Raw genomic sequence first — 25695 nt, 5'->3', positions numbered from 1 at the left:
AGGGTCCCAGTCTCCAGGGTTGTGAGGCATGTTCCTGCCTGAGGACAGAATGCAGTGCCAGCAGAGGCCACGTGGTCACTCCCCGGACAACACAAATATGCCAGCAGAGGGGAAAGAGGGGTGCCAGAACAGAGGACTGGGCCCAGGGCACAAGAGTCAGCTCTCAGCTGAAGTGGGCCCTGGATTCTCTTTTGACAACACTGGCAACTGACCAGAGCCCAGTGAAATGCACCATGAATCTTATGTTAAAGGAAGAATTGTTCCCTGGTGTCTTACCCAGACATCTTAGGGGATGCCAAGGGCCCCAGAGGGAGTGCTTAGAGACGGCTGCTCAACAGAGCAGCTGCTTTGATAAAAGCAGAAAGAAGCCCGGGGGGCACAGGCACTGAGGCTTCCCCAGGGGACTTACCAACTAATTCCTGGGGATCTCGCTTTTCTACCTCTGCGTTATCCTGCAAAAGAGAAACAGAAACACAAGGAGGTGAGCCTGGGCTCCCGAACCACGGTTACTCCCTTCACTGGGACCGTCAGTGCGGTCCAAGGAGGAGAAAGATAGGTAAAAGCACTGCAGGAGCAGTGACGTGCCAATGTCCTGGGGCCTTGGGGCCGGGGGCTCTGCCCCCTTCTCCCATATCAGAGCAGCTGGAGGCTCCAGATTCACTTCCAACTCGCTGCTCCATGGCCTCCAGCAGTGGCTGATACCCACTCGCCAAGGAGGGCCAAGGCCAGCAAGCCCCTCGAGCCCCTGCACCCTGCCCTGTCTTTCCCTGGCCCCTAGGAGCATGCCGGGACAGTGCGTGGCCAAGGCCCAGCTACCAGGAGTATCACTGCCCTGGCCACAGGTCCCAAGGAAGCACGAGGCGACCACTTTATAATGTCAGAATCCCATGACCATGATACAAAAGATCAGCTGCTCCCAAGGTTTTTTTTTCCCCCTTTGGTTTAAGGAAAAAGGAGAGAAGTTCTTGTGAGGATAAAGAGCAGCACGTGGAAGCCTGGAGCAGGCCTTGAATGAGTGGCCAACGAGGCCTGGGAAAGCATGACAGCCGGGCAGCCTGTCCCTCTGGCTCTCACCTCTCAGCTTGCATCGCATCGGGCTTTATATTCTGCCCCGTTCCTTCATGCGCCTGGCTGCCCACGCCCCCACCTCCCCACGTCCTTTAGCTCAGCCACAAGCAGGAGCCTCATAGCACAGGCTCTTATCGACGCTTCTGAGACATGCTCTGTTACTGCTGCAGAGTAAACTCTTCACCCAGACCAAGTCAACAAGGAGCAGGCTGCAGTCCAAGTCCCACATTCCAAACTCCTGGAAGGCCAGGGACGGTGTCCTTCCCTTGCCTCCACTTTCCCAAATGTCAAATGGGGAGAACACATGCGCTTCCCCCACTTCTGGGCCCCGGATGCCCCATCCCTCACAACTAGAGTGGGCTCTCGAGTGCCCACAGGCTAACGAACAAAATGCAAACGGTGACTTCGCAGAAAGCGGATGGTAGTGAGGGAGGAGAAAGGACTGGCGAAGTTGGGTACCTATGCTGCAACAAGACCTTCAAATGACAACAGCACAGAGCTCCATGGACCCCTTACATGAAGAAATGTCACACCAAGTACGTCACAAAAAGGAAGGTGCAAGTAAGGCTACCTAATCCCCTCCACAGCCATGGCTCCACACAGAGACTAGAATATAGTGCCTAGCCCCCTTCCTCAAAACGTTCTCCCTCGCGGGTTTGGGCACCATGGTTTCAGGGGACATCTTAAGTCAAATGGCATAATCAAAGCTATTACGAAAATGTTCTGCATCCCACTTTGGAGAGTGGTGTCTGGGGTCTTAAGACGCTAGCAAGTGGCCATCTACGATGCATCAATTGGTCTCAACCCACCTGGGGCAAAGGAGAATGAACGACACCAAAGACACAAGAGAAATATAAGCCTAAGAGACAGAAAAGGCCACATAAACCAGAGACTACATCAGCCTGAGACCAGAAGAACTAGATGGTGCCCAGCTACAACTGATGACTGCCCTGACAAGGAACACAACAGAAAACTCCTTAGGGAGCAGGAGAGCAGTGGGATACAGACACCAAATTCTTGTAAAAAGACCAGATTTAATGGTCTGACTGAGACCAGAAGGACCCCGGTGGTCATCTTGGCCCAGGACAGGAACCATTCCCAAAGCCAACTCTTCAGCCAGGGATTGGACTGGACTATGGGATAAGAAATGATACTGGTGAAGAGTAAGCTCCTTGGATCAAGTAGACACATGCGACTATGTGGGCAGCTCCTGTCTGGAGAAGAGATGAGAGGGCAGAGGGAGGCAGAAGGTGGTCCACTGGACACAAAAATAGAGTGTGAAGGGAAGGAGGGTGCGGTCTCATTAGAGGGAGAGCAACTAGGAGTATACAGCAAGGTGGATATAAGTTTTTGTATGAGCGACTGACTTGGTTTGTAAACTTTCACTTAAGCACACACACACACAAAAAGTTCCCCCTGATTTAGGACAGGCCAAACACCCTTCATTCTTCTCACACTGCGGCTATTCATTCAGCTGAGTGGAATAAAGCCCATGCCAGGCTGCTCAGCTACTGTTGCTTCCAGCCACCACTCCCCACCACTGCCAATGAGGTGGGCAAAGGAGCTGGGGCCAGGCTGGTCAGAGGGTGGGGCAGCCTGGAGGACTGCCATGCCCAATTCAGGGTGGATCATAAATCAGCCGCTTTCTAGAGCTGGCAAGTCTCTGTGGACCAACAGCAATCCCTTTGTGGCAGTGACTGAGGAAATCAATGTTAAAGAGCATGTCAGTCACAAAATGTGGGACTGTAACAGTGGTTAAGAGCTCGGCTGCTAACCAAAACACTGGCAGTTTGAATTCACCAGCCGCTCCTTAGAAACCCTGTAGGGCAGTTCTACTCTCTCCTATAGGGTGACGATGAGTTGGAATCGACTCATCAAGAGGTTTGATTTTGAACATTTCCTCAAATGTTCCCTCTAGGGGACAGCTTTCTGGGTACATCCTACTGTTAACTCTACCTAAAGGCCCCCGCGCCCTGCCATTCCCCAAGCGCTGCACTGTGCCAGCCCTTGTCCTGGACCACAGCTGAGCCAAGGACGAAGGGGCAAGTTGTCCACACTGGAATTCTAATGTGTCTACCCAGAAAGCACAGGGATTTAGTCACCAAACATGCAACTTCTCTTCAAAGGGGACAGCATTTGTTTACTTCAGCGGTTCCTTGTGAGGAGGGGGCGTGTAAGGATGGGGGTGGGGTGGATTCCTATGTTCCACAAGGCCCCTGCCTGGCTGAGCTGAGGCTGTCCAGTCACATCTCTGGAAGAGATGACTGGGCAAAATCACAGACCAAAAACCCCAAACCAGTAGCTGTCGAGTCCAAAGTATCTTTTTCCCTTCGTTTAGTCTCTTCCTATTTCTGGTTCGGCTCCTCATTCCAAAATTAATCTCTCTACTCTTAAAAAAAGAAATAAATGGAGTAGCTGGTTTCAGTGTGCTACCTAGTTTAGTCTTTGCTTGCCTACTCCTAGTCCAAAAAAAAAAAGGTGGGGTATGCCCAGAGTACACCCTGAGCACTATGGAGCTACGGACCCTGGACCTAGTACCACAGATACAAGTCCACCCAACGTCCCACATGGAGTCCAGCTCTGAGGCCCCTGACCTTCAGTGCCTCTGAGCCAAGTGTCAACCAATGGAACAAAGACTCAACTCCTATAAGATTCTCACACTTTGAGAGAATCTTATACACCAGCCTTATAAATGAGCCTTCACCGACTGGCAGCCAACAGTCGAGAAGCCTCAGAAGTACCAGAACCACTGCACAAAGGTCCCCTGGAAGACTCTGGAATCTCCCATTTATGTCACAGGCTCCTGTGGGACTTCGAAGGTTCTGGAGAATCAAACAATAGAAATCTGTGCCTCCTGGTGGTCACGCCTTGTCATGTCTTAGAATTTCCTCCTCCTGACTTCCGAGTTGAATGAGCTGGGCTGTGAGCCTGCTGCACCCTGGGCACCCGTGTTGCTGCACTGAGCAGGGGTCTGGATAGATAGCTGCCCTGGAAGAAACTTCTCACTCAGGAAGACAACAACTCAAATGCTTTTGGATTTTAAAGTGCTCACTCAGCCAAAGTAGCTTGCCACCACACCCTGTCCTGAGCAGGGCCAGGAGCCATGGAATCACCTGCTCCTCAGATGGAGGTGGAGCCAGGGCTTTCAAGCAATGAGGAGGAGAGCTTAGCAAAAGGCAGATGGGGTATCTGGTCATGACCAGTGAGGGCTATGACTAGTACCCCAATGATGTTTTTCAGAACTATTGATCCTCAAGTGTCCACTGAGGCAAGTCAAGTTCCACTCAATGAAACCCTTTATTCATACCCTGACGGTATTATTCCATCATGACCCCCTGGACCATTCGGCCTGGCAGGGAAGGGTAAAACGAAACCCAGTGCCGTCGCAGGGAAGGGGAGAATAGGGGAAAAGATCATCCCCAAAACAGACCCACAGACACCCTCCCACCCATCATGCCTCAGGTACCAGGAATTCAGTGTGAAATGGGCGAGGCACCCATGATTGTTATCTTAGAAGGCAGTCACGGTGTGAGATACAAACATTTGATGAAATATTTAAAATGACAGAGCTAAGGAAATGGAAGAAAGATTCATATTATCAGATAGCCAGTCGCTCCAGAACCGGTTTTACAAAACCTGCTGCGAGGAGAGAGTCTCACTATGCCATTAATGAGGCAGAAAAGAGGGGGGTTAGGAAGACGCAAGGAAAAAAAAAAGAAACCACTGTTCCACTTTTCTTCCCCCAAAGCAGTGTTTTGGAATGCCCGGGATACCTGCCCTGACTTGTTAAATCCACCCTCTGGCCTCCGGGTGGGTATTCTCAGTTTGTCAGAGTGATGAACTCAGCCTGGAGATCAAGGGCTCTCTATTTACCAGACAGTTGTCTGCATCAGCGGAGGCCTGGAGCCCACAGCCCGGGGACATGAAACAGTGGCCCTCCCCTCCCCGCAACGTAACACCACCTGGCTCCTCCCCCCAGCACAGGCCAAGGGGGTTCCCCACTCATCAGCAAGACGAAAACAGAGCATCTCCTTCCCCAGAGAAGGAAAAACACTCCTGGGGAAAAAAAGATCAGCTCCTAGTTCGAGTCCAATTAAAAAGGGAGTCATTGCTTCTGTTAAGGATGATGGAACAATCTGGAAACGGATAGTGGTGATGGCTACACAACATGGTGAATGTAACTGAACTGAACTGTATGTGTTAAAAATGTTGAAGTGGCAAATGTTTCAGATATAAAGCCCACTGCTGGCGAGTTGCTTCTGACTCACAGCAACCCTACAGGGCTGAGTAGAACTGCCCCATAGGGTTTCCAAGGCTGTAAATCTTTATGGAAGCAGGCTGCGGTATCTTTCTCCTGAGAAGTGGCAGGTGGATTCAAACCACCGACCTCTTGGTTAGCAGCTGAGCACTTAACCACTGCGCCACCAGGGCTCCTCTACTTTAGATATACTTACCACTATAAAAAAAGGAAAACAAAAAAACAAAACCAAGTAAACACAAAGCAAAACCCAGAGACTCCCAACAGAAGCCAAGTGAGAGTGGAAAAGAGGAAAGTGGAAGAGCTGTTCAAATGCTGAACTGGTCAAAGAAACCACACTCTGGGGACCAGGGCTCCCTCCTAGCCTGGCCTGGACCTCACCTGAGACACACGCACAGGAGAGCCCTGGAGAAAGCCCATCACCAGTATGTTTCCTTCAGTTACATCCTGCTGGTCCGGACTGGGCCACTGCCATGGGCACCCTGCCTGCCCAGGATGGAAACACTCATTTTACCTGAAAAATGGGCGGAAGCTGGCGGGGCACTTCGGATGCAATGGAAATGCCTTCGTTCCCGGACAGCCTGCTGAGAAGAAGGCTCAGTTCCCCAGCCAGAGAAGGTTTTTACAGGAAAGGGTTAACCAGGAGTCTTGCCAAGACAAATTAAGCCAGCTCTAGAATTAGTCTTGTAGACAGAAAAAAAGGCAGGGAGGGAGATGGGAAACAGTCCCTTTCTCTACCTGAAAAATCCAGCTGAAACAAAGCCACCATCATCCTGTGTGGCTGTTCATGTTCCCTGCCATATAGAACTTGTTCAGACCAACCCGCCTTCTATGCCAACGCAACACTCTGGCCCGGAACCATTTTCAAAAGGGAAACTTCTGTTACCCAACTCTTCCAAGTGCAAGCTTAGATTTAATTAAAGGCACGTGAAAAGATTGAGTTTTTTGAAAGCTGTAGAGAAAGACGGTCACCGAGGGCATCTCTTCCTCTTTCCCTCCCCAGGGCGTCCGGGGTGGGCTGCGTCTGGGGAGAGGCTGCCTCACCCCAAGGAGGGAATCAATCCCTAGGTAGTGGCCCAGGCTGCGTTCTTCTCTGAAAGGCTTCTCATGGGAACAGCGTCTCTACACTTCAAGTTGACGTTTTAGGAGAAAGCTTGGAGCCAGACAAGGACAAAGGAGACAGCTTTATGAGGCTGGAGATAGCAAAACAAAGTCTTTGAGACACACATTCTGCTTTCACGGGGCCCTGGATACACGGCCACCAAATTACAAAAGCATTACTCCCCGGTGCATGGAGATGTCAGGAAGCCAGGGCCGTGCAGTGATCTACACGCTGCCAGGAAGGAGAGTTATGTACCCACTGGGCCAGAAGTCAGGACAGCAAGGTTAAGGCACTGCTCAGAAAAAATATACCTGACTTCAAAGTCAGAAACATAAATGAGCAAAGTCCTATGGAACCCAGAAATCACCCAGCAGCATTTCCAGGAATACGGATGGTGGTGCAATGGATCGTTTTTATATGGCCTTTCTTGCCGTGGTCTTATTAACTCCCATTAAATGAATGGGCAGGACTATGCAAATAAGGTGCCTTGGCCCACCAAGGGGATTGGACAGCTTGCTAATCATGCAAATAAGGCACATGACATCCTTGTGGGAGTGAGGCCATGCAAATAAGGTGTATGGAACCCTAACAAGGGGATTGGTCAGTTTTGCCATCCTGCTAAGCTTAAAGTGAGCCATCCCAGAAGCAGATGGGGGGGGGGGCCCTCACAAACATCAAGATAAAATGGGAGCAGAGTGTGTCCTTTGGACACAGCATCCTTGCGCTGAGAGCTTCCCAGTCTCAGGAGACAAACAGAGAGAGAACTGCAACACCGGAAATGGCGCAAGACAGTGAGAAGCAGCAGCAGAGAAACAGCAGTAAAACCAGGAGATCAGCATGCGATGGCATGGTGGGCTTCCCAGCCCATGGAGTGAAGTGGCTACAATGGGGGAGTCAACCTAGGGAGTGAGAGAGCTATGCGTCTTTGGGCAGGGGGTTTCCTGAAGGAGTGAGGTGCCCCTGGGATCTTGTTGGTGGAGCTAAAAAGCTTTGTAACACTTGCCCAAGGAACGACTGGTGTCAGAATTGGTAAAGCGGTCGGAGAGTGAACATATGTCTGACCTCCACCTCACAGCGATCAGCCTCGGGCTGCTGATGCTGATAATAATTCTCCTCCCCCCTGTGAAGTTAGATGAAGAGGGCCAATGCCCCCATGCCCCCATTTTACAGTGGACAAAAGTACAGAAAGAAGAAAGGTGGGACGCGCCAAGTCCCTCAGGACAGGCAGCTTTTTGTTTTGTGTAATTTCAAAAAGATGTATCCCAACCACAGGAGGAGGCACCTAGCCACACCTTGGTGAGCAATCTGTGGCATGTGGCCCCGAAGGGAAGGCAGGATGTTGGGGCTTGCACTTTTGAAAGGAGGGTGGATGGGGCACACAGTGGCTCCTTTGCGGCTGCAGAGCCATCGCATAGCAGGTGGGGCTTCTGGGAATTTCAGTTTCAAGTTTACTGGGAGCAAGTGCAGTCAAGAAAGTCCCCTGGCAGTGTGGTGGAGCGAGGAGGGGTCGGAGGAAGAATAATGGCTGCTCTTCCCCTTTGCATGAGATCACGACTTCCGGCATTTACCAAGATTTCTACCACTGAAGTGGCTGCTGGGAACAGACAGAAAACCCAATGGCGTAATAGGTAGTGAGTTCCCCGTCAGAAGGTGGTATAACAATGGGTCTGTCCTGGCTTTCTTTTAACCCAAACAACAGAAGAGGAACTCCCCCAGCCTGCCCTCGGTCTGCTACTCAGTTCTGGTCACCACCCTTGATGCAGCTTGGGGTAGGCTCTCCCCAGCACAGCCACTCTAGGAGCTCCCAGAAAGTCCCTGTCTCCCACGTCCGCAAGGGCAATTCTAGCCTTGCTGAGGCCAACTCCTAAAGAAGGCGGGCTATTGTGTTGAGCAGGAAAATGCCAAATGCTAGGCAGGGCTGGACATTCTCAACAGTTCAACAGCTACATTACCATTTACAGCCCTAAATTCCACTAGTTAAGAGTGAATGGCTCACAAACCAGCAACGGTCAAGTGTCATTTCCTTTTCCTTGCTTCTAGATGAGTCATGCTGTGATTTTTTTTTTTTTTTTCCAATCAGCACTCAAATCTAAGTTCATGGGGTACGGAGGCAGAACATATGGGGCAGGTGGGACAGATGGAGGGACAAAGCATATACGTATCCCCCCACTCACAGAGCACACTCTCAACACAGAATTCACTCCAAAAGCTTCCCTTTGAGTACAGACATACGTTATGCGAGACTCACCATAACTACATGAGGCAAATGTTATTCCATTTTGCAGATGAGTAACCTGAGGCTAAGTACAAGCAAGCAGCTTGCCCAGCTAACGGCCATGCTGGAATTCAAGCTCAAGTCAAACTGCAAAGCCCAGTTATCCCACCTCCCAACTTCTCACTTCTGCCCTCTAGACTAGGAGGCTGCAAACAGTAACAGTCTGCATGAAGCCCGTGGCAAACTATCCGGGAACCTAAATACCTCTCCAGGAATGACTCCTGCAGGTCAGAGAGCAAAGCAGGTGAGAAATCCTCAACTTAGAGTGAAGACAGCCAGATTCATTGCTCTTTAACTAGTACTGGGGGAGCAGCTCAAGAGCTCATGGCTCCCTAGTGAGTAATATCTGAGTTGTCTTAAATGGAGGAGCTGGTCCTGAAGACTTAATCACACAAATGGTGGTGCCGCCACCCCGGTCCTTGGCCTAGCGACTTCCTGGGTTCACAGAAGAAATGCTACCAAATCTTAAGCCCTAAGAGCCCTTTTCCCTTCCTGGGTGTACAACATGTGGACTTCCAATGAGGGCTTGGATTTTAAAAGATGAGTTATTTCTTCTGACCGAAGTAAAGAGCACAGCACATTTCCTGTCTAGAGAGAATTCAACTGGGGACAAACCATATACACAGCATTTATTCCATTACCAATTACAAAAATATAGTCAAATTTTGGTACTATAATGTACCAAATGGATTTTATTCTAGGTAAGTAAATAAAACGCAAGTAGGAACGAGAGAACTGATGTGAAACAATGTGTTGCTAATGACTGGTATTACTACTGGGAACATAGGTTGGCGGGCCTCACCAGTTTTTTGGATCATTCCTTCATTTGGAAAAACTTTAATTTTATAAGCATTTATTTTCTTAGTAACGGTTTTGCTGAGATATAATTCACATACCATATCGTTTTCAAGTGTTGAATTTTTCTCTGTGCCTTGTTGCCTTAACTATATAGACTACGTAGCAACACTGAAGACATTTATAATACAGACGGAAACAAAACTGGATGCAAAATACAGTGAAACCTGTGAGAGCTGACTCGTTTTTCCAGGTCTTCCAAGTTTTCCGCCTTCAACATGGTGCAGTCTTACCACTTTTTTATAGCTCGTTTTAGAGGGAAATGTTTGGGTTTTCCTTCTCCGACCATTTTTCTACCTTACAAAGGATCCAGCTTTCACAGGTTTTACTGTAAGCAGCTATTATTATAGGTAAACAATCAAGAAAGATGGGAGACTGAAAATGGTTGTGCTGTTAGGGTCGCAGGACTACTGGAAGCTGACTTCTTTTACAAAATATTCTATCTTGCTATAATAATAATAATTTGACAATAATAAAAATATGCACAATCTAAAAACAAAACAAAGCCTAAGAGGACAGCCACACGGCTATGTCACCCTTTCCAGTCAAACACCTGCACGGAAAGTCTATGATTAAGCTCTGAGAGAGAACCTAGCCTGTCCCATGCAGAAAAGTAACTTCTCAGCAGAACTTCCCACAGCCAGGCTTCCCCAGCTACCAGGCAAGGCCCACAGACGTCTTCTCCAGCTACCAGGGCAAGGCCCACAGACGTCTTCCCCAGCTACCAGGCAAGGCCCACAGATAGCTTCTCCAGTACCAGGTAAGGCCCACAGCAAGACTTCTCAGCTCACCAAGCAAGGCTCACAGAAGGCTTCTCCAGCTACCAGGCAAAGGCCCACGGGAGGCTTCTCCAGCTACCAGACAAGGCCCACGGGAGGCTTCTCCAGCTACCAGGCAAGGCCCATAGACGGCTTCTCCAGCTACCAGGCAAGGCTCATAGACAGCTTCTCCAGTACCCAGTAAGGCCCATGGCAAGACTTCTCAGTTCACCAAGCAAGGCTCACAGAAGGTTTTTCCAGCTACCAGGCAAAGGCCCATGGGAGGCTTCTCCAGCTACCAGGCAAGGCCCACAGACGGCTTCTCCAGCTACCAGGCAAGGCCCACAGATGGCTTCTCAAGCTACCAGGCGAGGCCCACATATGGCTTCCCCAGCTACCAGGCAAGGCTCACAGAAAGCTTCTCCAGATACCAGGCAAAGGCCCATGGGATGCTTCTCCAGCTCGCCAAAGGCCCACAAGCTACCCATTTCCAAAGGCCATAAAGAGACTTCCGGTTCCCATCCCACCCCTCCCAATGTGTCCTCTTCCATGTTCTGTAGGATGAAGAAAACCTATGCCCCTTAGGTATGAGAACCATGAGCCTCTTCCTTTCTGGTCTGAGTCCTGGAGGTACATAAGGCTCACACATGCACAACTCACAGAGGAGAATATGCTACCTGGCAGAGGTCCTGCAAAAGCTGGCACCTGGTCTGGAGCCCTTGTACTGACAGGATCAACACAGATTTTTGACCTGTACTACTGCCCACGTGCAATGGCTGGCCGGCTCCTGAAAGTTCTTCCTACAACCAGTAGTCAACAGCAAATTCCTGGGAAATAGGCTGCTTGGGTAGTTTTTGGTTTCCAGAGCTTTGATTCTGACACTTGAAAAAGGTCAATAATGCTAGGTCAGGGTGGGGGGAGGAGAGAGACATAAGGAAATTACGGAGTCAGTTCCGCCCAACACAAATCCTTCGTCTAGATGCATGGTCAATGAATAACCCATGATGACTGAGCCACTTGACCTTCTTAAGAGAATTCAGGGCGTGTATGTACAGATACTCCAGAACAGACCGTTAATTGCTTGAAGCTGAAGAAAATTAAAACAAGTCCATGAGAGCCAAAGTACAACCTTGCGTATAGCCCACCTGAATTTAGAGACTAACTCAAGAATAGATTTGATGCACTGAACGCTAAAGACTAAAGACCAGACAAGTTGTGGAATGGCATCAAGAATACAGGGACGGATTACCCAATAAGCAAGACAACCATGGGCATCAACAAAACAGGGGCACCAGTTGTCCAAAGCAAAGACCCATAAATGCCAAGCAGATAGGACACAAGGAAAAGCTACCACCTCAATGGAAGGGAACTGGCAGGGCTTTTTGCCGAAAATGTGATATACAGTAAAAATCTTAGTACTTCACTTCTACTAAAAATTTTATAAACCAGTACATTTCATCTTTCTAAAATGGCATATGCCACTTCTGTGTTCAATCGCAAATATTAGTCACATTTAAAAATAACTTGCATCACGGATAGCTAAAACATACACGCATACACATATATATATCTGAACCTCACATATCCTGCTACAATGTGTGAGTAAGCAGAGGGGGCACCACAGATGATCAATGCTTAGGGTCCACACAAGCCTTAATCTGGCTCTGCAAGGACAACATACGTGAAAACAGCAAAAGGTCATTAAAAAGACAGGAAACAAAGAAAAAACCAAAGAGGATGTCAGAAGAGACTCTGAAACTTGCTTTTGAACATAGAGTAGCTAAAGGATGACTCAAGAAGACAAAAAAAGGTATTAATTAATGAAATGTGCAAAGACCTGGAGATAGAACACCAAAAGGGAAGAATACGCTCAGCGTTTCTCAAGCTGAACGAACTGAAGAAAAAATTCAAGCCTCGAGTTGCAACAAGAAGGACTCTATGGGGAAAATATCGAATGATGCAGGAAACACCAAAAGGAGATGGAAGGAATACACAGAGTTACTGCATCGGAAAGAACTGGTCGACATTCAGCCATTTCAGGAGGTAGCACATGATCAAGTGACGGTACTGAAAGAAGTCCAAGCTGCGCCAAAGGCACTGGTGAAAACAAGGCTCCCGGAACTGACGGAATACCAACTAGACGTTTCAACAAATGGACGCAACGCTGGAAGTGTTCACTTGTCTATGTCAAGAAATTTGGAAGACAGCTACCAATTGGAATAGAACCATATTATCTATGCCCATTCCAAAGAAAGGCGATCCAACAGAATGCGAAAATCATTGGACAATATCATTAATATCACATAAAAGTAAAGTTTTGTTGTAGATAATTAAAAAAGTTGCAGCAGTACATTGACAGGGAACTGCCAGAATTTCAAGCCAGATTCAGAGGAGGATGTGGAACGAGGGATACCGTTGCTGATGTCAGATGGATCTTGGCTGAAAGCAGAGAATACCAGAAAGATGTTTACCAATGTCTCATTGACTATGCAAAGGCAGTTGACTGCATGGATCCTAACAAATTATGGATAACCTTTCCAAGAATGGGAATCCCACAACACTTAATTGTGCTCATGCAGAACCCGTACGAGAAAATATTGAAGTTGTCAAAGATTTCGTTTTACTTGGACCCAGAGTCAATGCCCACGGAAGCAGCAGTCAAGAAATCAAATGATGTATTGGACTGGGCAAATCTGCTCCGAAACACCTCTTTAAAGTGTTAAAAAGCAAAGACGTCACTCTGAGGACTAAGGTGCGCCCAATCCAAGTCATGGCATTTTCAACTGCCTCGTATGCATGCAAAAGCTGGACAATGAATAAGGGAGACCAAAGAAGAATTGATGCCTGTGAATTAAGGTGTTGGCGAAGAATGCTGAGTATACCATGGACTGCCAGAAGAACGAACAAATCTGTCATGGAAGAAGCACAGCCAGAATGTTCCTCAGAAACAAGGATGGCGAAACTTAGTCTCACGTACTTTGGAGGTGTTATCAGGAGGGACCAGTCCCCGGAGAAGGACATCATGCTTGGTAAAGTACAGGTCAGTGAAAAAGAAGACGACCATCAACGAGACAGACTGACACAGTAGTTCCAACAATGGACTCAAACAGCAATGATTGTGAGGATGGCACAGGACCGGGCAGCATTTTGTTCTGTCGTACATAGGATCTTAGGAGCCAGAACCAGCTTGACGGCACTTAACAACGGCATGAAGGCACCCCAGGCACCACGGCAAACTCACAAAGGTGCCACAGGATATTTAAAAATGTCCAAGGGAAACATGGCATGACTTGACATGTGTTGGACACTGACACAAGTGTGTATTTTTTTTTTCAAGCAGCTACTGCACTGTGGGAGTCCCTGGGTGCTGCAAACAGTTAACATGCTCAGCTGCTAACCGAAAGGTTGGAGGTTCAAGTCCACCCAGAGGCACCTCGGATAGAAGGCCTGGTAATCTACTCCCGAAAAACTGGAGCACAGTTCTACTCTGACACACATGGGGTCGCCATGAGTTGGAAGTGACTCAATGGTCACCGGTTTTACTGAGTTGCGAAAACAGTAACACTCAGTTGTTGGGGGCTAATTCCTTAATAAACACAACTGTCAGGTATTTCTTTTGGCCTCAGGCATCTAAGACACCAGGGGCACTGTGACCTGAGAGAGAGTGGGAGCTTCTGACCCACAGGAAGAGGGTGGACACTCAAGACTTGTTTTACTGAAAAAGCTGAGCATGACTAAGAACTGCGTTTGTGTGAAAACCACCCTCACGTGCATCCTCTCACACCATTGTCACAACAGCCTCGTAAGGTGGGTACCATCACCCCACTCCCCAGAAGGGGAATGAGGTTTAGGTCATATACTAGCGCTCGGCCCAGGCCCCGGGCCTCCAAGCCCAGAGCACTGTCTCCTCCGCTGGCTCTCAGTCAGGAACTCCACATTCAGGACTAGGAATTTTAAAACTGTTTTCTTTTTATTTTACTTTAACTAGGGTCTTTTTTAAATGCCTGAGCAATTTTTCCCCACTCAGTGTCACCTCCTTGACCCAGAGACATCGTTTTGTTTTCACAGACGTTTGCTCTCAGGCCAGGAGGACTGCTTTCCTAGGTGGGAGCCTCGACTTCAAGCCCTCAGAGAGGCCGCCGCCAGCCCACCAGGGAGGCAGACCCTCCTGCTTAGCTGGCAGCTCCCGCTCCAATTCCTGCTCCAGGTCATCAGTCCGCATTTGTTTTCAAAGGAAGGGTGTGTCGGGGACTAAGTGAGTGGAAATACCTTCCTCCACAGGAACAGTAGGAGTGGAGAGAAAAATAAACAAGGGAAAATGTTCCAGGGCAACCGAGGTAAAACACAGACAAAGGAGAGCTATGCCGGAGGCTCCAGCGCCTGGGGTAAAGACTAGCCCTTTCCCCAAGTGAGGAGCTGGCGAGCGTTACCACTTGCCTACTTCCAGTCTCTGACCTTTTCTGGGACAGCAGTGCCACCTGCTGCTGAGTAATCCAAACATATGAGGGTTAGGCTGTATACCCAGAAGAGAGAAGACCAGGAAACAGAAGTGAGAAAAAAATTGATGAAACAGAAGGAGAGGATGAACCAGGACGCAAAGTACGCACAGGCTTATCTATGTTTACTTAATAATTCACAGGCGTACAATTTCACATGGGTTTCACCACATCAAAGAAAAACAGGTGAAATAACGCACTATAGATTAGTAAGTAAGCACAAGTAAGCCTGTGCGTACCTTGCTTACTGGGTAATACCATCCCTGAACAGAAGGGCCAAAGCGCTCTTTTTCCTGTGGAATGATCAGCTGCCTCCACCAACCTCCTTCTCTCTCATTTAGGCAAAGCCTGCAACTGCAGGGCCTGACCCCTGGCCCCTGCCAGCCCAGGTTGGCTGACCAAAGGCTGCCTGAAGAGTTCCATCTGGACTTTTCATTTCTTACTCAAATTCCCAAACACGGGACTTTGTACTTAGAGAGAACCCAAAACATCAGAGGGATGAAAATCACAGCAATTTCTACAGTGTTAGCTTTCAACACTTGTACTTAAGGTCAGCAGATACACAAGGTTAGAGAACGTTCAGTATTGCTTACCCACAATGCCTGGTACTCAAGCTCTTTCCCAGGAGGTTCCCAGGGGATCCCTTGGTGGTTTACTCCAACCCCAACCCACGCATTTCTTTCATGACATTTTTGACAAATGGTTTTTGAAAACTTGTCTGAAAAACATCCAGAAACAGGGAGCTCACTACCTCATGAGGCAGTTCAACCTACTTTTGGCCAGAGATGACAAAAGGTTTTTCAGTATGTGACGGCAAATTTCTTCCAGGTAATTTCTACATAATTGCTTCACGTTCTTTTTTTTTTTTTTTTTCTACATCTGGCTGCCACTCCCTTTCCCTTGCTGGACCTTCAAACATCTGAACATAACAACCGATCTTCCCAAGTCTTCTCTTCCAGCTCCTTTGACTTTTCCTCACCTGATGTGGTTTCCACTCCTCACCTTTATGATCAATCGTTCTTCCCTAAGCACACTCCAGTTTATAACACAGAATTCAATGTCCCAAACAGGCCCAAGACATGGTCTGAGTAGCATGGGAAGTGAGCAGAGGAAGTGCTGGTGGAGGTGGACATTGAAACTAATGTTACTGAACATAGGAACATAGGCACTATGCCAAGTACGTTATTTACATTTACCTAGTTAACCCTCATAAGCAAACGAGGCAGGTTTTACTATGATGGCCTCTGTTTTATAGATGAGAAAAACTGAAGTGTGAGGTAGGTAGAGGGACCGCCCCAAGCAAAGCTGGGATTCAATCCAGGTCTCTTGACTCCAGGGCTTTAATCTCAAGATCCAGCGCAGGATCCCATAAGGCTAAGGGCTTCATGGATACTTCAGGAATGAAGCAAACAGTTATCCAACAACTATTTAATACCTCTGACCTAAGGTTTCTGTTTAGAAGAACAATGGTCCTCCAAGGCGATCTGTCGCCCCTGGGGGTCTGCAAGGTCAAAACTATTTTCAGAACAATCCTAAGACACTGTTGGTCTTTTTTGCAGTGTTGACATCTGCACAAGCAATGGTAGGTACACACTCTGGCACAAATCAAGGCAGTGGTGCCAAACTGTCATTGTATTCTCAGGTCTTAAAAAAAGCCAATTTCCCTTAAGAATGTCCTTGAAAAGCAGTAAAAATGATCAACTTTGTTAAATCTTGACCCCTGAGTACAAGCCTTTTTAACATTTTGTATGATGAAACAGGAGGCACACATAAGCAGCTCTTCTGTACACCCAAGTACCATCCCTGCCTCAAGGAAAAGCATGTGAGGATTCGGCAGACGTCTTCTCAGAAATGAAGCAAGCCTGTCACTTCAAAGAAAACTCTGAAAGCACTGATTGGCAATGACAAATTCAAGCTTCCAAGCAAAAATCTGAATTTTAGAAAATGTGGAGTTCCCCACTGTGAGCACAACGGCTTTCCAATACTTACTGGCTTGTCTGATGAGGCGGGTGATGTTTTTAATAAACGCATAACACAGTGAACCAATATTTTCCAAATCACCAACACCTGATGTTATAAAATCACATATGAGAAAAAGATCCCTTCAAGATAGACTGTTGGATTTTACTGAAGCTGAGTACAGGAAGCTCACTGGAGAAGTTTCAGATTCCACACTGCCACTAACCTTTAGGAAACTACCACTTGTTGAGTTTTGGTGAAGCATCAAAGAATATTCACAACTTTCTGAAAGGCTATTCAAATGCCTCTCCCTTTCCCAACTACCTATCTGTGTGAACCCTGATTTTCTTCATGTACTTCGACCAAAACAGCCTACTGCAACCACAGGCTGATTGCAGAGACAGATGTGAGAGTCCAGCTGTCTTCTATTAAGTCAGACATCAAAGAGACCAGCAAAATGATAAAACGATGCCACTCTTTTTTTTTTTTTTTTTAACAATGCCACTCTTTGCACTCGTTTTCTCTCTGTCTTGGAAATAGCTGTTTTTCATTAGTAAATGCATTTTATGTGCACCTAGTAAGTTTATTAGTGTTACTTAAATTATTAAATATTTAAAAGCTTTCTCAATTGTAACTTGTAAGATTGTAAATATCAGTATGGTAACACCAAAATGAATAAATGGTCTTTGGGATTCTCAATTTTAAATTGTGGAAAGAAACCAAAATGTTTGAGAACTGCTGCACAAGAAAATTAAAAATAGATCTTAGAAAGTGAGAGTAAGCGGGAGACTGCCACCTAGTGGAAAAGCCAGTTAGAACATCAATAGGTTCGCTAACAAAGATCCATTCTAGTGATCTGTCCTAGTCTTAGAAACGTCATACACTGGATTAGAAATACCAGAGACATGCTCTGAAGTATCCAAAATATTGTTAAATACCAATTAGAATAAAACTTAAATGTGCCAGAAAAGTTCTGAGGCGGGGGAGTGCGGAGGGGGTAGGGGCAGACACTACCTGCACACAGTCTGACCCACACTTAGGCAGGAGAGGAAGCCAGGAAGGGACAGGACAAGGGCAGAAGCCTCTCCCCCAGCACTGAGGATGCTGAGCAAAAGCCTTGTTCCCCCAAGGCTGTGCCCTTCCACTCTGGGGTAAGCCCTGCGGAATGGTCTCTTTTGAAACAACATAGCCATTTCTTCTATTTCTATCCCACTAGCCCTTCTTCACTTCTAGAAGACTAAGTGGAACCCAGAGCATGCAAGGCCACTCCTATGGCTCCCCAGCAGATTCCAGAAACATTCCTGCATCTAATCTACTGCAGGGGAAGGGGCTCCACAGTGCCCCACCTGGGATGTACAGCACAGGTGGGCTGCTGGATTCAACCAGGCCTCTCCTTTCTACTCTGAGCTGTGGGACTAGCTGCAGGGCTGGAACTCCAATCAGCCTCGGGACTTACTCATCCCTCTCTTTATAAAGCTTGTTTCATGCCGGAATATGTATACAGGGTTGCACAGTGTGTTAGTGGGACAAACCTCGACCAGACATAAGCACTGAGCCATCATGTTAAAACGCCTTGTTCACATCCAACCACCCACCGCAGCCAACACCAAATACCTTTGGGTCATCAGCCTCAGGTTTTTCAGTCTCTGAATCGTCATCTTCCTACAAGACAAAGAATTTACAGGATTAAGCTTAAAGGAGTGGCCTGAGGGCTCTCACATACATAATTAGGGTGGGAGCCAGTAGCCCAGTTCCCCAGCCTGAGTCACCCCACCAAGAACCGCCCCCCAGCATAGGACCTGCAGCTAGAGAAAGAGAAGGGGGGAAGCAGATGCTCTGAAGAAAGAACGAACATCAGCATCTCTAAGTTGACAGCTGTGCCAGGGGTGCCACAGTCCACGCTAAAGAAGATGCCCAAGAGATTAAAAGTCACACATAAAAAATGGAGAAAGGTCGCAACATGCTTCCAAAAAGAGTAAGATCAGCTTCACAGGATAAGACAGGCACGGAGTTTCCAATGAAATATCAATTATTTAAAACCAGGATCGTGAACCTTCTTTACCCTCCTCCGCTTTTCACACACACAAATACATCGGACTTGGCCCCCCCCATGACATGACTCATCGGTGCCAGGACTCCACACAATTATTAATTATACTCCAGGACCTCAACCCAGCAGCGATATGAACAGCAGGAAAGGAGGCATCAAAAGATCAGGGCACGTGACCCCAGAAAGGAAGGGCTGAAGGGCAGTCCCCAGCTTTTCCTGTATCTGGTTCAGTGGGCTCTGCCCTCCACCCAAGCTCTGACACAATTGCCACTGACTCATTCTATTCAGACTTGTTCCTTATCCATATGAGGCCTGCTGGACACAAAGCACAGTGTGGGCAAGGCCTTCCTCAAGCACGCGCTGGCCACAGCCGAGCTGGCCCACCACTCCAAAATATCCAAACCAAACCGACCGCCTTCGAGTTGATTCTGACTCCGTATAGGACAGAGTAGAAGAGCCCCACAGGGTTTCCAAGGCTGTAATCTTTACGGGAGCTGACTGTCACATCTTTCTCCTGCAGGGTGGCTGGTGGGTTCTAATTGCCTGTTTTTCGGTTAGCAGCTGAGTGCTGTAACCACTGAACCACCAGGGCCCACCAATCCACTGATCACTAATGCCGATGCTATGAACACCAAAGACCAGGAGCAGAAGCTGGATCAGCCACCCTACTAGCTAGCTACATTCATGTTCACTTCTGCTCCCCAGAACACTCCCAGTGCCTACGAGCCTTCAGCTAAACACCCAGAAAAAAAATGAAGTTTCATTTGGAATTGCTATTTTCAGTTGAGCTACACTTTAACCCAAACATTAAATAGCACTCCATATGCTAATACAAACACCACATAAGTGACTTCAATAAACTATACTGATAGCTTTGAGATGTAGCTGTCACTTAAGGTGCCAGTGAGCCAAAGTTTTAAATACCATCTTCATAATTTCCTTAAAATAAAATCTGTCATGCCAAAATGAAATCACAGACAGAGCTCGGCAAATTCAATCACATTTTAGGATGTCTATACTTGCATTTGATGATTTTGATGAGAGGATTTACTAAAACATGAAGTAGTTTAAATATGATGGAAAGTCTAAGCAAAGCAAATATGGAGCAACATTTCAAAAACACGCAAATTTATTAGAAAAACGTTAGAGATATTAAAGCAGCACGTACGTACTTGAGAAAAGTCAAAAAAAAAGAGAAAACAACTTGCAAAGAGTCTAAATTATCGGCATTAATGGATGGGGTTCAGAGCATAAAACTATCTCCCAACAGAACATAATATAAAATGCCTGTTTGCTTTATTTGAAAAGCATTTTAACATTAACATTTAAATATCAACGTGTAACAATACGTTCAAACAAGTACTAAATAACACTGTGTTTCAATTGAAGCTGTTGCTAAGTAGCCAACTCTATGCCTAGATTCAACAGCTTTATTTTGCTGAGCACCAGCCTGAGATTATCTTGGTCTTTCTCTAAACCTTTAAATTCTGGCTCATGTTCCTCAGGTGATTGTGTATCTCAAGTCTTTCTTGCAATAAAGACACAAATTCCCTTTCCTTTGTTAGCCAACACTACTAAACCTCAGGTGAGACTTGTGATCAAGAATCAAGGGCACCCTGATAAAAACTGCCAAGTAAAATGTCAAGAAAGAAGTGAAGAAAGATGAAAGTGAGTGAAAAGAAAATAATTTTCCTTTATAACCTTTTTGATAAATTGAATGATTTGAATGAGCCCCAATCAACATTAAAAATAATAGAGTTGACTGCAGATATAAATGATACACTAATTGGGATGAATACATTGTTGCGAAGGGAATAAATTATCTGAACAGGGAAAACCAACATAAAATACCTCTATCAATGGGTGTTTTGTGTTGGTTTTAATAGAATAGTCCACTACCTTTTCCCCCAAATTCAATTCAAAGATGAATACAAAATGGCACAGGTAAACACGTTTTTCTTTTTTTATTATTGTTAAATAGAACTACTGACATTTAACCCAGTTTCTTCAACTGATACCAAAAATTACATATGCAGGTGGGGGCTGGGGGTGGGAGGATGAAGTTAGCCATGAAATCGAACACTGTGGGTACAGTTCATAAAGTTTCCGACAAATGGAATGGTGCTTTGAGCAGCTCTGGAATTGGGAAGAGATTTACCTACCGACTGTTTGCTGTTTTCATCATCTTCTTCTTCATAACCATCTTCATCACCCCCGAGGCGAGAAAAGTCATCTTCTCCATAGGCTTCAGATACCAATCCACCTTTCTCCTCTGAAAGAGAAGAAAAAAGAAAAATGAAGGGGGAAAAGAGTGCAAGAAAATCCTCCAGTGACTTGAGTGGCTAGGACCATCTCTGAAGATAAAAGGGGAGCCTAAATCTCATGTAAGTAACTGTAGGCCCAGAGTCTGCCCTTGGGAGGCCACAATTTAGTGAATGAGATCAACAAAAGAACAGAAAAGAAAACCCAAGTACTAAACATAAACGTTTCTGATGGTTTCAGTCCATCTATTATGCCAGTTGATGCCTGCCCTTCTCTGAACTACTGTTGCACATTCCTTGAACACCTCTGGACATGCATGTCTCTACTTCGTATCCATCACTGTGAACTTGTCTTCTCCTAGAAGACAGGGACTCTGTTTTCCTCATTTCTGTGTGTTCTCCCCAGGAATGGAACCTGGCCATGGGGCATTCCAAGGGTTCCCAATCGTACCTACTTGAGAAGCGAAATCTTTTTCTACGTTTAAAACAAAACAAACACCCCTACATGTTACTGGAAAGTCTCCTGAGTGGAAGAGATCACACAAAACAACAAAATGTGAAAGGCGCTAATCTATTTCATAATGGGCTCAAACATACCAAAGATCATGAAGAGGGGTCAGGGCTGGGCAGAGTTTAGTTCTGTTATACATAAGGTCGCCATGAGTCGAGGGATGAGTTCACCGCAACTGGCAACAACTTATTTCAACCGTCTTCACTTTTCAGTTGAGGAAACCAAGGCCCAGACATGTTAGGCAACTTGCTCTCTAGCTCCCAAAGAAGTCTGCTTCCATTCTCTAACACTGATTCTCAGTTTGGGCAGGGCAACAAAATCACCGGTGGGCTTTAAAGAACTCACAAAGCAAAGGATCACAAATGCCCAGGCTCTGTCCCAGAGCTACAGAATTAAGACTCTGCAGGGAAAACCAAATGCGTGCATTAAAAAAAAACTCCAAAATGCGGCTGGGGCACACTTAAAAGTTACAAATTTAACAAGACACAACTTTTATCTCGCTTCATGGCTTTCTCCCATCAAACAACAAGCCCGGAGGGAATAAGGAGTGGTTCAGTAGCCCTGGATTCCTCCCCCACTCTTCGTCCACCCCTCCGCCCAACACGATGCCCGGCACAGAGAAGAGTTTCAATAAGTTTCGGCAGAATATCCTTAACAACGAGAAAGAGACTTTTACTATAGAGCCTCTAACGCTTTGTCCTGCTCAGGACCCCAGCCGCGGTTTGGGGATCCGGGGCCCGATACCCGGGGCACAAAGACCGTCTTTTCCCCTCCCACCCTCTATGTTAGCACCATTCCGGGCAGACATCTGATTCTCTCCTTCCCACTCCCGACTTGGGCCTCACCAGCCGCGCTGCCCGCCGTTTCCACTCCACCTTCGCCGTCAGACTCAGGCTCTGAATCCTCCGCGTAAACTGCCAGAGACGACAGAACATTCTTCTTCCCCGCCATCTTACTGCCTCAGCCCCTGCCCGGCTCACTTTTCTGACTCAAAGAAGCTGAGTTCCTTGCGGAAAGGCGAGTTCTTCCGGATCTCAGGAGATCTCGCGCCCCTTGCAGACGAGGAACCAATCAAAACGGCCGTTTCTGCGCATGGACCTGCCCCTGGTGCCAACGTGTTCGGTACGTCATCACGGTGCGCCGGATATAAGGTTGTGTGGGTTTACAGCACCTTGAATTCCCTGCGGTTTGGCTTCTCAGGGTTAGGGTTCGCGTATGGGGGCCTTCGAGTAGTTCCCGAGCCAGCGGGCAGCTGCGACCTGGCAAGAACCCTTCGGTCCCGGGCGGCCCACGGCCGGCTCTGATATCTTGGGGTGAGGGGAAGGAGGCCTCGGTTGGAGAAGGGGAAAAGAGCGGATCTGGGGTTCAGAGGAGGAAGAGGAAAGAGCTCTCCTTTGAGGGGTGGGAGGAAAGGGTTGGGGTCTTGAGGAGAGGAGCTGTCGTCATGGTTGTGCTTATCAAAGAAGGAGAAGAAGGTGGATCTTAGAAAAACAATTCCACATTCCCCAAACTATTCCGAAGACATTTGTGTTTCTTTCAGCTCTGTGCTACGCCGTGGTCTGGGATGGTTCAATTGTTTTTATTTTCACTGAGCGTAAAAGCAGAGATGTGAATTACTCAGGGGTGTTAATCACCCGCAGCTATATCACTTGAGTATACTACTTGAGTGGATTCCAACTCAGCGACCCTATAGGACAGAGTAGAACTGCCCCGCAGGGTTTCCAAGACTAAAATCTTGAGGAAGCCGACTGCTACATCTTTCTTCCACCGAGCGGCTGGTGTGGGTTCAGGCCTCCGATCTGTCGATTAGCAGCGGAGAGCTTTAACCCCTGTGACTAGGGCCCCTTACTTGAGTTCAATAGGGCAAATTTATACTCAGAGGAAAATAGGCTGTATTTTTAAAGCATAACAGAGGGTTCTTGTGGCAATCATATGATCTATCACCTTTGCCTTAACCTTTGGCCACTGTCTGTTGGTAAGATGAGCACCCACCCTGCCTCCTTTCCCTTTGGCCCTGAACGTCGAGTCCAGAGCACGTTGAAGAAGATCTTTGGGTTTGATTCTTTTAAGACGCCGTTACAGGAGAGTGCGATCATGGCTGTAGTGAAAGGTAACATTACCAAACTCCATGTGTTTCAATTTATGCTGGCTATACTTTACCACTGTAAAGAACACCCTCCTTCTGACCCTCCCTGCCTCCCCATCCTTGGTTCATAACTGGGTTTGGAAATAGTGTCAACTTGTCACCCAAGGCATGCAGTTTTAATGGCAGAACCACCTAAGCGTTCTGCTTCTTACATTTCATAGCCAGAGCTACAGATTGCCTTTGGAAACAGTTCCCAGATTCCCATTCTTGTGCATTTCTGTGTAGGCAATAGTAGAGGTGGCCAGAATAGCCCAGTTAAGTCACTCACCTGGCCTGGGTTCCTGATAGGACAGAGGAGAACTGCCCCAGAGAGTTTGCTAGGCTGTGATCTTTACGGGAGCAGATTGCTATGTCTTTTCTCCCATGGAGTGGCTGCGTGGGTTCAAGCTGCTGACCTTTTGGTTAATAGCCAAACGCTTAACTATCGTGCCACCAGGGCTCCTAGTTTAGTATTAGTGATATATTTATAAATGAAAGACATCTAAGCAATGTTGCTTCCATGTCTACGCAGATATGTTCATTCATCAAGCAGTATTCTGCTTTCATAGCTGTTTAGTTCAATCATCCATTTCCCAGCAGTAGTTTCCTCGTAGTTGTTATTGCCATTACTGGAGATGGTTATGTGTTTAATTTGTGTATATTCTAAATATCTCAGGATTACTGCCCTTTTCACATACCTCTTTGACAGAAAGGATAGCAAGAGAATAAATATTATACTGAGGCCCTCCCACGTGCCAGATACTCTACTAGGTGTCTTTCCTACATTCTTTTTAATTTTAGACAACCTGAATGCAGGAAAAGGCAAGAAGGATTGAGATATTGCTGTCTTGTGTTTTTGTAGGTGACAAGGATGTCTTTGTGTGCATGCCCACAGGGGCAGGAAAATCCCTCTGCTATCAGCTTCCTGCCTTGCTGGCCAAAGGCATCACCATCGTTATTTCTCCTCTCATTGCTCTGATTCAGGTGAGGCTTCGGGGGATGGAGATGGTAGCCAGAAAAGACTGAGGGAAGGTTTTTTATAGCCGGCAGTTTCACTTCTCCTTTATTTGAACTGTTGTCTTTTATTTTCTCTGGTTTGCTTACCTCACTGTCTTTATTGGCTTTCTGAATTGCCAAATGTGGGGTTCTCCACCAGTGCCTGTCACTAGGGGGTGTCCTGGATTCGTCTTCTGTGTTTTGATGGCCTGAGGTCCGTCACCCTACTTTGTTACTTTTTGTCTAGAGGAGGCTGGGACAGTATCTGTACACACATACACACTGTCACACGTACATACATGTGCTGTCATGATGCTGGGGATAGAAGATGCAGATAGATGGATAGAGAGCTGAATTGATAAGGAGAATCCCTCGTGTCCTGCTTTCTTCTGGCAAGGGCACAGGTACGTGAGACAGAAACAAAGAACAGAACCTTATTGGGACCATGGCAACATCTGCTTTGTACCTTCGGCTATATTTAGGGCTTGCAGATGGGCTGGTAGGGTCAGAATTGAGGAAGTGTGGCACTGTAGTTAAGGGCCACCCACCATGAAGAGGAGGAGATAGGGACCAAGGATAACAAGAACAATACTTTGTGCTTACCAGGTCTTAGTTTTTGTGCTCAGTGTTTTGCATACACTATTTCATTTAATCCTTTAATAGTCTTATTAGGTGATTGCTGTTTTTATCCTCAGTGGAAAAAGAAAGAGAGAAAGAGAAAACGGAGTCTCAGAAGTTTGTTGCTATTGTCATTGTGTGCTGTCAAGTCAATTCTGACTCGTAGTGACCCTATATGATAGAGCAGAACTGCCCCATAGGGTTTCCTAGGCTGTAATCTTTATGGGAGCAGGTTGCCAGGTCTTTTGTCCTGCAGAGCAGCTGGTGGGTTTGCACTGCAACCTTTAGGTTAGCAGCTGAGCACTTACTTAACCATTGCACCACCCGGGCACTTTTAGAGGTTTAGAACCAGCCCAAGCACAT

General features: G+C 47.0%; 2 protein-coding genes across 6 annotated transcripts in view; one reads left to right on the top strand and one right to left on the bottom strand.

The window, feature by feature from the left end:
* Positions 1-22610, bottom strand: part of SAP30BP (SAP30 binding protein) — a 34134-nt gene extending 11524 nt beyond the window's left edge. The window contains exons 1-4 of one of the 4 annotated variants that reach the window (XM_049860011.1): positions 22439-22610; positions 20984-21093; positions 18386-18433; positions 410-452 (exon numbers count right to left, since the gene is read on the bottom strand). In XM_049860011.1, the coding sequence (XP_049715968.1) occupies positions 410-452; positions 18386-18433; positions 20984-21093; positions 22439-22544 (307 nt within the window). In that variant the 5' untranslated portion in view covers positions 22545-22610. Of the gene's footprint in view, positions 1-409; positions 2057-18385; positions 18434-20983; positions 21094-22438 lie in introns of those variants that run through there. The other 3 variants (XM_049860013.1, XM_049860012.1, XM_049860014.1) reach the window with 3 other exon arrangements.
* Positions 22611-22738: 128 nt separating this feature from the next.
* The window catches only part of RECQL5 (RecQ like helicase 5), a 32047-nt gene continuing 29090 nt past the window's right edge, over positions 22739-25695 (top strand). The window contains exons 1-2 of one of the 2 annotated variants that reach the window (XM_049859647.1): positions 22739-23703; positions 24581-24702. In XM_049859647.1, the coding sequence (XP_049715604.1) occupies positions 23526-23703; positions 24581-24702 (300 nt within the window). In that variant the 5' untranslated portion in view covers positions 22739-23525. The remainder of the gene's footprint in view (positions 23704-24580; positions 24703-25695) is intronic. The other variant, XM_049859648.1, reaches the window with a different exon arrangement.

This window comes from Elephas maximus, chromosome 19, assembly GCF_024166365.1.
Source record: "Elephas maximus indicus isolate mEleMax1 chromosome 19, mEleMax1 primary haplotype, whole genome shotgun sequence".
In the NCBI taxonomy this organism is placed as follows: domain Eukaryota; kingdom Metazoa; phylum Chordata; class Mammalia; order Proboscidea; family Elephantidae; genus Elephas; species Elephas maximus.
The sequence above is the reverse complement of the archived record's forward strand: the minus strand, read 5'-3'. Positions and strand labels throughout refer to the sequence as shown.